Below are 12,630 nucleotides of genomic sequence, written 5' to 3'. Positions count from 1 at the left end.
GGACCACTTCAGGGTTAGTTAATTCAATGGAAAGAGCATCGAAAACTGAGATTTCTTCCATTTTTCTTCTGTGTCAATCTCAATTCATGACTTTTTATGGCCTAAGATGTTTCATGTGTTATGTATCACAGAGCAATCCCCAAAGGCCAGAAAGGGCAAAAAGGATATCCCTTTCCTGTTTGTTTTGTTTTTTAATATATAAAACTTTGCCAGAAACATCCAGCAGACTGCCCCTCATGTCTCATTGACCAGAATTGGATCTTATTTCTTTACTTGCCTGGTGAGGGAAATTACTATGATTTTGGTCTCAGTCTCATGAGTTGTTGTGGGTTTGGGTGGAGGTGTGGACAGTACTAGAAAATGTGTGTATAGGAGGGGGCACTGGTCTGCGGGGATGCTTGGTGCCCCACTGTGTAAAAGGCAGAGAGTGTATGCATTTTTAAATAATAGGGAAATTCACTTATGTCATGATTGTTTCTGGTAAATACTATATAACAAAAAGCAAGTTAGCCTCTTTGCAAGAAATTAAATTTAATGAGAATCTATATTCCTTTCTGAAACTTGTCCTTCCTGCTTGAAATTAAAAACAAAACTTTTTCAGTATACGTTTGAGTATGATTTAGGTTTTGATTAATTTGAAAGAAACGTAAATGTAAATTGTACAAATAGCATTCTGTTCATCTTTAGGGATGCGGTAGAAACTCAGAAAGCCACCATTCAGTGAAGCACTACAAGAATCAGAGAACAGAATCTCATTGTATTACAATTAGTCTGAGCACATGGATTATATGGTAAGTTAGATTTTTGTCACTACTTGTGTCCACTACAAAAAATATCTTCTCTCCAAGCTTTACAAGGTAAAATATTTAAAGTTGTTGTACCAGCTGATGCATTTTAGCCTGAACACAATCTATAGAATACTGTAAGAAAATTAACATTACCCATGAATATAAAATTTAAATAAGAAAAAATTTAGTCATCCCTTTACTTGTCTTTAGCATTTTCTTGGTAGGGTAAAGAAACATCCTTCCTAGCTGATTTTTTGTAATGAACTTGCTAATACAGAACTCTAGAGTTCTGGAGAAGGAAGGTACTTCAGGCGGTCAAGTGGTTTGGTGATTCCCTGCAGGGAAAGGGAAAGCCTGGGCATATGTAGTTTGTAGAAACTCCAGTGATTTTACTACTTAACCCTGCTGGGAACCAAATCCAGTTCCCCCACGTTGCATAAAAATGATACTCATGTTACATCAAGTATCATTTACTTTTTTCTGGTTACAAAGTAAAAATCCAGGCACTAAAACAAGTGTTTTGATTCCCTGGTTTCTTACCAGCATAACACACTACTACAGTGGCATAAATGGATACTGTATTGAAAAGCTTTCTATATGTTTTGCAACAAAAATCTTCTAATTGGAATCTTCAGACCCCTACAAAAGTTTTCAAGTTCTCCTTGAATGAATTTCCGGAAGTTTTCAAGTTTTCTTTAACACAAAACTGTTTTAACTTTGTGTTTTCATTTCAGGGACCTAAAGTGAATATAAGGATGTTTCGGCTTATAGAAGAGTTAATCACCTTTTTTAATCCAGGGCACGGGTCAGGTGCTTGCTCCATCTGTGTTTTTGCTGTTGTTGGCCCCAAGTAACAACACTGGGGAGAATGAGGAAGGCACAGAGGCCACGTACTATGTAAACGATGCAGTGGAGCCAAGGGAGAGGAAGAGGCCGCCCTATGTGGCAGCTCAGCAGATATTTCTCTGTAATCTGAACAGAGCAGTGGTCTCAAACTATGGGGTGCATCGGAATCACCAGGAAGGTCTTGTTGAAATAGATTGCTGGGTCCCGGGCCTGCCTAAAGATTCTGCTTTCGTAGTTCTTGGGTAGCACCTAAGAATTTCTAACAAGTTCCTGGGCATTGCCAGTGCTGCTGGTCTGGGGACCCCGGTTCCAGGACCATAGGAATAGAGGAAGGTGGAGGGGGCATTGAGTGGCACCTGGTAGAATAGGCTCATTTCAAGTGAGTCTATGTCAGAACTTGTGTTATAGCTCTTAGGACCATAAAGATGGTATGAATCGTGATGTAATTTCAGGGGGAAAATAAACACCTTACCTAGCATAATGTTGTTAGTTTTAACTTAGTGATTTTATAATTTTTTATGCTTAATTGTGTAATTTTGCTTTCATAGGTAAATAGAGTTATAAGGGTGATCAATTTATTGGGTTTTGTGAGTGGAATGTTGGACTTAATATTATAATGAAAATAACTTAAGTCGCATTTGGGGAGTCTGTAAAATTATTTTCCTTTTTTAAAAAAATTTTTTTTAACTTTTATTCATTTTTGAGAGACAGAGGGCAAGCAGTGGAGGAGCAGAGAGAGAGGGAGACATAGACTTGGAAGCAGGCTCCAGGTTCTGAGCTGTCACCACAGATCCCGATGTGGGGCTTGAATGCATGAGCCATGAGATCATGACCTAAGCCGAAGTCAGATGCCTAACTGTGTGAGCCACCCAGGCGCCCCTAAAACTATTTATTTTTAAAATGATAATACATTTTGGTTGTTGTGAGGAATTAGAACATGCATGTGAAGCATTTACAACGTAGTAGATGCTCAAGTAAATGGTTTTAGTTATTTCTGATGGAAGCAAGTAGAACTAGTTTATGGTGAGCTGTCCTCTTTTCTTCAAATTCACTGCCATTATGTGGTTTTTCTTTACATTTCCTTTTTGTACCTTAAAGTTACAATATATTTTATAACACGTAAAAATTAAATAGCAATGTCAGTAAAAATTCCTTGACATTTCAGGTTTTTTTTTTTAATTTAGAGAGAAAGAGTGAGCAGGGGAGGGGGGCAGAGAGAGAGAGAGAGAGAGAGAGAGAGAGAGAATGAACCTTAAGCAGGCTCCATGCTTAGCATGGAACTGACACAGGGCTCGATCCCACCACTCAGATCATGACCTGAGCTGAAATCAAGAGTCAGTCAGATGCTCCATTGACTGAGCCATCCAGGCACCTTGCAAATGAACAATTTTTATTATTTTAGGCAATAGTTATATAAGTAAAATTTGAGCACATATTGTAGTGTAAGCCTGGTAACTGTAACTACATTGTTTGGATTCCATCATGGTCTATTAGAGAAGATATTTTGGGAAGGTTTTCTGTGACTTGTTTCCTTCAGATTTATCTGTATATCTGTATGCAAGTGATAGAGTAATGTTTGTATTTTGAGTATGAGTAAATATTTGACTGCATTTTGAGTGCTATTTAGAAAAGGAACCCATACCTAGTTTATAGCCATGATCCCAGGACCACCAATAATTTAAGAATATTGTGAATATGTAAAGTGGTGTTGGTATAACATGTTTAGAAAACACTTAAAAAAAAAACATTTTCAGTAGGTTCAAATATATTTTCTTGTTTGACCATTAGATCTTATGAAGATAAAGGAAGCAGGTAATGATAGTATATAGAAAAAACCTTTCTTAAAACTATATGCACTAATGAGTAAACTTAGTGGAGGACGATTTTCTAAAAATGAATGTGCTTTTGAAAATCTCTTTGAAAAAAAAAAGTATAAAAAAAAGAAAAAAAAAGAAAATCTCTCTGAGAGCCCTGTCTTCTGAACGAAGCCCAAACACAATAAAACTCTTATCCAGTCTTTCCCATCTCTGTAAATGGAAACTTCATCACTTAAGTATTCAAGCCAGAAGCCTAGCAGTTACTTTCTTTTCTATGTTATTTCGTTTTTTTAATTCTTTAACAAAAGTAGACAAAATGGTATATTGAAATCCTCTGTACCCATCACCCAGCTTTAAACATTCTCAACTCACAGTAAGTCTTGTTTCCTCTGGACCAGAATTTCTCAATCTCCACACTGTTGTCATTTTGGCTGATAATTCTTTGTTGTGACAGGACCATCCTGTATGTCGTAGAATGTTTAGCATTCTCTACCCAGTGGATGCCAGTAGCACTTCCCCAGTTGTGACAACCAAAATGTCTCAGAATATTACCAAATGTCCTCTGGGGGGCTGGGGGGCAAAATTGCTTCTGTTTGAGAATCACTGACATGCCCTCATCCATTTCCCCCTTTCCATGGCAGTTATTTGGATACTTCTCTGTTCCTTCCTGAAATATGTGTAAATTAAATCTGTTCATTTTTATCCAGATCCACTGCTTCTACCTTGGCCTGCTTCTATTCCCTATTCCCTCCATCTGACATTAGTCAGAGTGCTATTTGTGAAATGTGAATTGGATCACGTTACTTCCCTGCTTACAAAACTCCTCATGACTTTCCATTACACTTAGGATAAACTACCAGAACTTTAATTTGAATGAGAAGGCTGTGCCTGAACTGTCTCCTGTTTATTTCTCTAGACTTCCCTAATGCCTCACCCTAGGTATACTTTTTTGCCCCTCCTTCATTTAAGTATAAGACTCGATAAATATCAACTTTATTACCTGGTGTGCAACATTATTGAAGATGCTTTCATAATATTTGCTTACATTTTATATTTTTTCAGGTGTTACGAATGTGATGAAAAATTATCAACACACTGTAATAAGAAGGTTTTGGCTCAAACAGTTGATTTTCTCCAGAAACATGTTTCTAAAACACAAACAAGTAAGTTAAGCAATTGCTAAAGAAATTTTTATTAAAGTATGATATTTTATATTTACTTTAAAATAGATTTACTTGGGGTGCCTGGGTGGTTCAGTTGGTTAAGTGTCTGACTCTTGATTCTGACTCAGGTCATGATCTCATGGTTTGTGAGATTGAGCCCTGCATCAGGCTCCGCACTGACAGTGCTGAACCTGCTTGGGATTCTCTCTTCCTCTCTCAAATAAAGAAAGAAAATAACACTCCCCCCCCCCCCCATGCACAATTGTGTGCGCTCTCTCTCTTTCTCTCTCTCTCAAAATAAATAAACATTAAAAAAAATAATAAAATAATTTACTTTAAGGGCACCTGGGTGGCTTAGTTGGTTGAGCATCCGACTTCGTCTCAGGTCATGATCTCGAGGTTTGTAAGTTTGAGCCTTGCATCACGCTCACTGCTGTCAACCTTTTAGCACAGAGCCTACTTTGGATCCTCTGTCCCCCTCTTTCTGCCCCTCCCCCACTTGCACTCTCCCAAAAATAAATATAAAAATTTTTAAATATATATTTATATTGACTTTATGTGGGCTTTTCATATAAAGAGTTCATAAATTCATAAATAGTACCCTAGATTTTACTTTGACCTCATAGCACAAGTGCCATGCGTTCCTAAGTAGCACTCTTGTGATGTTATCTTGTGTTATATTTATGTGACTAATATGAGAGGCCAGACAGGGTAGTGACTAGATTGTGGGCTTCTGAGTGAAACAGTGCTGAGTTTGAATTCAGTCTCCACTTAAGTTACTTATTGTCCATGTGTCTTTCACTGCTTACTTTACTTTTAAAAATTAGGATGATTGGGTGCCTGGGTGGCTCATTTGGTTGGGCGTCCAGCTTCGGCTCGGGTCATAATCTCACAGCTCATGAGTTCGAGCCCTACATCAGGCCCTGTGCTGACAGCTCAGAGCCTAGAGCCTGCTTCTGATTCTGTGTCTCCCCCTCTCTCTGCCCCTTCTCCACTCACACTCTGTATCTCTCAAAAAATAAACATTAAAAAAATTAGGATGGTAACTCTATTGTGTGGGGTTATTGTGAGGCTTAGAGATAATGTTTTATAAAAATTTAGAATAATGTGTGTAGAAATGCTTGCATAGTGCCCAACACATATTTGTGAGCTGACATTTGTTATGTAATCATAGTGTAGTTCTGACACTAACTCCCTGGAGTTGGCTGACCCTACAGATTAAGGGCTTAGTCCCCCCACATGATTGCCCTCACTTCAGACACCATCCTCAAGCCCAGAGGTTCTCAGGCCATTCACATTTCTGACAAACTGGCTATAAATTTAGGGGTTCCCATGATCCCTCTGAGGCTCAGTAATTTCCTAGAATGACTCAGAGAACTCAGGAAAGTGTATACTTAAAGTTAATTTTATTATGATAGAAAAAAAAAGAGATACAAATCAGGACAGCTAAAAGAAGAGACACATAGAGCAAGTACTGGGAAAGTCCCGAACATGAATCTCTTGTATCTTCTTCCTGTGGAGTCAGGACACATCACCTTCCCGGCACATCAATGTGTAACCATACACACAGAGTATTGTTAACCAGGGAAATTATCTGGAGCTGTGGTGGTCCAGAGTTTTTATTGGTGCTTCATGGACTAGGCATCAATTGAATCATTGGCCACATGCTTGAACTCAGTCTCCAGTGCCCCTATCCTCTAATCACACATTGGTCTTTCTGGCATGGCTAGCTGCCATCCTGAGTAATCTTATTAGCATAAGCTGTCTAGGAGCTCACCAAGAATAAGAAAGACACTCCCGTCCCTCTGGAAATCCAAGGATTTAGAGAGTATTTTTCAGGAAGCTGGAGGCCAAAAGGCAGACAAATCCTTTATTATACAGTAGTAATGTATTATATATTATATACTTTGTTAACTACATATGTTGTTACCTGACATACAAATAATATATAATACATGTTAATATAAGGAAACCATCAGCAAGACTAAATGGCAACCAACAGAATGGAAGAAGTTATTTGCAAATGACATATCAGATAAAGGGTTAGTATCCAAAATCTGTAAAGAACTTCTCAAACTCAACACCCAAGAAGCAAATAATCTAGTGAAGATATGGGCAAAGACATTGAATAGACACTTCTCCAAAGAAGATATCCAGATGGCCAACCAACACATGAAAAAATGCTAAACATCACTCATCATCAGGGAAATACAAATCAAAACCAAAATGAGATACCACCTCACACCTGCAGAATGGCTAACATTAAAACAACTCAGGCAACAGATGTTAGCGAGGATGCGGAGAAAGAGGATCGCTTTTGCATTGCTGGTGGGAATGCAAGCTGTTGCAGCCACTCTGGAAAACAGGATGGAGGTTCCTCAAAGAACTAAAAGTAGAACTACCTTGTGACCTAGCAATTACACTACTAGGCATTTATCCAAGGGATTCAGGTGTGCTGTTTCGAAGGGACACAGGCATCCCCATGTTTATAGCAGCACTATCAACAATAGCCAAAGTATGGAAAGAGCCCATACGTCCATCGATGGATGAACGGATAAAGAAGATGTGGTATATATATACAATGGAGTATTACTCGGCAATCAAAAAGAATGAAATCTTGCTATTTGCAACTGCGTGGATGGAACTGGAGAGTATTATGCTAAGTGAAATTAGAGAAAGACAAAAATCATATGACTTCACTCATATGAGGACTGTAAGACACAGAACAGATGAACATAAGGGAAGAGAAGGAAAAATAATATAAAAATACGGGGAGGGGGGACAAAACATAAGAGACTCTTAAATATGGAGAACTAACAGAGGGTTACTGGAGAGGTTTTGGGAGGGGGGATGGGCTAAATGGGTAAGGGGCATTAAGGAGTCTCCTGAAATCATTGCTGCACTGTGTGCTAACTAATTTGGATGTAAATTAAAAAAATAAAATTAAAGTGATGTACAGATAAAAGTTTGCTACTCCAGTTAAGACATGTATTGGCATGCTTTCTAAGTATGGTTTTCTATTCCATGGAGCTGAATTAGCTCAGTCTGATGACTACTGTTAACCTACAAGGTGCTGCTCTCTGGTACTAATCCTGACATGCAATTAAGAAGAGGAAGAGAGTTTTCTGGTAAAAATAAAAAATCTTCCACATTCTTCTAAAAAAAACCCACATGTTAATATAAATGAGTATATAGGGAAACAGTGTCTTCAGAAATTAAAAAAACATTTATTTTAATGTTTATGTATTTTTGAGAGAGAGAGGGAGACACAGAATCTGAGGCAGGCTCCAAGCTCTGAGCCGTCAGCACAGAGCCCTACGTGGGGCTCAAACTCATGAACTGCAAGATCACGACCTGAGCCAAAGTTGGATGTTTAACCCACTGAGCCACCCAGGTGCCCCTTCATTCAGAAATATTAAGTGTGTACTACATGCTGGGTTTTGTACTTTATACTGTAAGGAATTCAATGGTAAAGAATTTTTATTTTATTGGAAGTGTAATGGAAGCTACTAAAGTGTTTTAAGCAGGGGAGTAACAGTCATTTCAACATCTTTTAATAACATTACTCTGATTGCTGTATGGACTGTTGGAGTTAAGAGTGGAGGTGAGGAGATCATTACGAAGGTCAAGGAGGTTTCTCAGGTGAGAAACCAGTAGAGGCACTGATGGAAAGTGGGTGGATTCGATGTGAGTGAGGGAGAGTGGGAAAAATCAGTACACACCTCAGGATTTTGGGTGACTGGGTGAATGGACATGAGAATTTTGAAATGCCTTTGGCCCACAATTGAATTGCTTAGTAGGTGGCATTCAGAAACTGAAAATTTGTATTAAAATATACTAGTTGTTTGGCTGTATGTTCTGCAGCTCAATATGTAATTTTTTTTGTTAGCTATTGTTCTGAGACAACAATGTTGGAGAAATTGGTGAAGGAACTGGAGGAGGTAAACACAGGTGCCTGGACAGCTGAAGCAATGGTTATTTTTTTCACTCATTTATTTATTCAACAGACATTTATTGAAATCTTACTCTGTCCCAGGCATACTAGTTGTAGCTGTGATTCTGCTCAAATAAAGAACCGGCAAAATATGATGATGATAGACATTTAACATTTCAGGAATAGATGTGGGTCTTAATGCTGTCTTCTGAAAGCCACACATTTAATGTGTTTTTTTCTGGCCATAAGATATGTAGGGATATGATGCTGGGGCAGCCAAAGTACAATTGCAGGGACTATTTTCTCTGGATTTTTTTTTTTTTTTTAACCTTAGAGTTTCCTTGAGATGAAGAAAAAGCCAGTCTAATTTCATTTCATTTAATTTTACAGATTTCTTGAATATTTATTATCAAAAAGGATATAAGGAAGGGAGCATGGAATGATATGGTAGAAAGAACATGGGCTTTGTCAGGGGTGGGGGATCTGGCATTCAGATTTGACTCTTTCAGTCACTGGCAGGTTACTATTCATCTGAGCCTCATTTTCCTCAACAGCACCTGCCTCTTTTCCATGGTGTTTCAGGGAATAGAGATTGATAAGACAGTTCCTGTCCTAAAGAATAAAGATAAGCAGAACAGAGTTGTATTTTGACTGAAGTTCAAGCAAAGGCTTTCAGATATTCCAAAAGGGTTGTAATGTTCAATTGAAAGGAACTGAGAAAGAATCGTGAATGAGCTGGCTTTCAAGCTGACCCTTCAAGGTAGAATTTTAGATAGGTAGAGATGAGAGCAGCGATCATTACCGGTGGTGGGAAGCACAGGTGTAGCCTTTAATTGTGTTTATGGAACCATGGGTAGCACCTGGAATAATGGAAACAGGTTATTGAGGGAATTTGAGAGAGTGTGGAACCTTCACAGTTAGGGAGAGACATACTTCTGAGGTCAGGGTTTCCAGAAGTTCTAGGTCAAAATGTCATTATCTTTGTGTTTCAAGCTACAGTATCTCTCAGGTAAATTTGATTTAAAATAAGATTCGTTGGCATTCTGGAAGTAAGTTTATTTGGGATAGTAATCTGCAGTATTTTTTGTTGCATAAGGTTTAAGTATGTTTTTATAAAGTAGATTAAAAATCAGACATGAAAGTTGTTATTGAGGTTTGTAGGAATGCTAGATATGATTATGCAGCTATTTTAAATAATTGTGAAGACTGTAGAAATATAAAAATGTCTGCATACAGTAATTTTAAAAGAATATGAAACTATATTGTATTTTAGGTGGGAGGATAAGAATGATTTTAAAAGATTCTTTTTTGGGGCACCTGGGTGGCTCAATCTGTTAAGCGTCCAACTTCGGCTCAGGTCATGATCTCGTGGTTCTTGAGTTCAAGGCCTGCATCGGGTTCTGTGCTGATAGCTCAGAGCCTGGAACCTGCTTCAGATTCTGTGTCTCACTTGTGCTCTCTCTCTCAAAAATAAATAAATATTAAAAAATTTCTTTAAAAAGATCCTTTTTATATTCTGCTCTAAGAAAAATAACTGCTGAGAGAAAAGCCTGTACCTGTACTTACACATGTAGTTAAGTTATGCAAAGCCTGATCAATTTCATGTCTAATAGATCTAACTTAGCTTCTTTACTCAGAGAATCAAAGCCAGTGCCCCATCCATTTCTAAACACTGCTAGTTCAGTAAATCTTAGCTTTTGATCTCAGTAGCCCTTTAGACTCTTAAACATTATTGAGGAATTAAAGTGCTTTGATCAGGTAGGTTATATCTATCAATATCATATGGGAAATTAAAATAAAAAATTATAGTATTTATTAAATCACTGAAAATAGCAAGAATTTCCATGACCTGTTAACACAAATTATATGTTTTTAGGAAATATAACTATTTTATAAAAGAACACAAACTTAGTAAGTGGCATTATTTAACATTTTTTACAAATCTTTTTTTTTAATGTTTATTTGAGAGAAAGAGAGGGAGAGCAGGTGCACATGAGCCGCAGAGGGAAAGGGAGAGAGAGAAGCCCAAACAGGCTCTGCACCATCAGCATGGAGCCTGACATAGGGCTTGAACTCATGAACTATGAGATCATGAGCTGAGCCAAAACGAAGAGTGGGGCACTTCACCGACTGAGCACCCAGGCGCCCCAAAACAGATTTATTTCTGTTTCTGCTATTATTGATTTTTTGGTCAAGTGAGAGATACTGACAAATCACGTGTAATTGCTTAATAATTGCTTGTTTAAGTAGGGCTGTGATAGAGCAAGTGCAAGGGACTATGAGGACACTTTGGGGTAGGATCTAATGTAGACTGTAGGAGCCAGGATGGTTTTATTTAGAGGAAGAGCCTTCTAAGCCAAGAGCTAAAGGATATGTAGAAATGAGCTAGGCACAGGGGAAAGGAGTGTGTGTTCCAGGCAGAGGAAATAGCTCATTGGTGAGGGAGCTTGATATGTTCAGGGAATTCAATGGAGCTGCAAGGTTGAATTTTGTGATATTGGAGGTTGATGAGAGGGTGAGACTAGAGGTAAGCAGGAACAGATATTGAAGGGCCGTGTAAGTTTAGAGTTTATCCTGTAGGCAGTGAGCAACCACTAATAGATTTTAAATGAAGAAGTTTTGTGTTTTAGAAGAGTCACTTAACTGTAATAAGGAGATAGATAGGAATGCCTTTGTATGTATACCTACTTACTCATACATGTGGCAGTATCAAATTATAATGGAACTAAAGATTTTTTTTAAAGTTTATTTATTTTGAGAGGGGCAGAGGACCCCACGAGTCTGTGAGGTCATGACCTGAGCTGAAATCAAGAGCTGGATGCTTAACCAACTGAGCTACCCAGGCGTCCCAATATTTTTTTTCTTTTTTAAGGTTTATGTATTTATTTTTGAGAGAGAAAGCACAAATGGGGCTGGGGGAGGGTTAGAGAGAGGGAAAGAGAGAGAGAATCCCAAGCACGTTCCATACTGTCAGCTCAGCCCAATGTGGGGCTCAGACCCATGAACCATGAGATCATGGCCTGAACTGAAGTTGGGTGCTTAACCAACTAAGCCACCCAGGTGTCCCAACTAAAGGTTTTTAAGGCTAATGGTTAACTAGGAGTTAGTGGGATTTTGAGAACAGACAGGTGAAGTAATTATTATTCGCTTCCAAGGCAGAGGAATAGTGGGGCAGCAAGTTTTTTCTTTTTACTCTTTAAAGATTAAACTTTGCAGCTGCAGAAATAGGCAAATTACATTAATACTACATGACTGGCTTAGGTAATTGCATTAAGCAGCTGAGGAAACCCCAGTGCAGGTTCCCAGAAGAATACTTACAGCTGTGTAGATTTCACATCTGATGCTAGGATTTGCTTTAAAAAAAAAAAAAAAAAAAAAATCCATCCACACTTCCCCCTCAAACACATACCAGAAAACTAAAAACAACAAATAAAATCCCCATATAATAAAAAGGTCATGTATAAGACAAGACTGAAAAAAAAGCAAGAAAGCTTTATTGTGAGACCCACTGAGAAATATGTATTACTAAAAAGTGGGCCACTGTTCTCCGAAGGCTGATGAAATTTGTCACTTTGATAGTCTTGTAAATGTAATGTAAATATTCTGCAAACACTTACTGAATATATGTATTCCTGGTGAAATGGTATTTAATATTGGTTTGCTTTTTGTGAACTAGACGGATGATTGACAATCCCACATTCTTAAAAAACTGGGCCCATAATTTTTAATACTGTTGAGATGCTATTTTTAGAGAGCCTAGAGAAAGCCGAAAATATATTCTATTAAATTAATTAAGCTTAGGCTTTTGGAATAAAAAGCCGCAAGTTATGTTGGTTCTTTTGGTTTTACTAGGAATAAATTTGCTGTATCTTTTTTTGAAATAAGAAAGTAAATGGCATATTTGGGATCTGAAATAAGTATCTGGGGATAAATAATATTGTGCCTAACAATTTGAATATAATAGTAATAGATTTTGTTTTGCTATAAAGTGACAGTCATACACCTAATTTATTTGCATTTTCAAAAATAAGTACTAAAAATAGTTATTTCCAAATGTAAACGGGGTGAGGGACAAAAAGATG

General features: G+C 37.8%; 1 protein-coding gene across 6 annotated transcripts in view; it reads left to right on the top strand.

Annotated features, from left to right (window-relative positions):
• Positions 1 to 12,630, top strand: part of USP45 (ubiquitin specific peptidase 45) — a 75,484-nt gene that overhangs the window by 10,984 nt on the left and 51,870 nt on the right. For all 6 annotated transcript variants that reach the window (XR_007462789.1, XM_049654041.1, XM_049654040.1 and 3 more), the window contains exons 4-5: positions 688 to 791; positions 4,514 to 4,614. Coding sequence is in view for 5 of the 6 variants with exons in the window: in XM_049654041.1 (XP_049509998.1) it covers positions 688 to 791; positions 4,514 to 4,614 (205 nt within the window). In the remaining variant the exon portion in view is untranslated. The remainder of the gene's footprint in view (positions 1 to 687; positions 792 to 4,513; positions 4,615 to 12,630) is intronic.

The sequence above is a fragment of the Panthera uncia genome (genome assembly GCF_023721935.1).
Source record: "Panthera uncia isolate 11264 chromosome B2 unlocalized genomic scaffold, Puncia_PCG_1.0 HiC_scaffold_24, whole genome shotgun sequence".
Classification (NCBI taxonomy): domain Eukaryota; kingdom Metazoa; phylum Chordata; class Mammalia; order Carnivora; family Felidae; genus Panthera; species Panthera uncia.
Note: the sequence above shows the minus strand (reverse complement) of the source record. Positions and strands in the feature narration are given on the sequence as shown.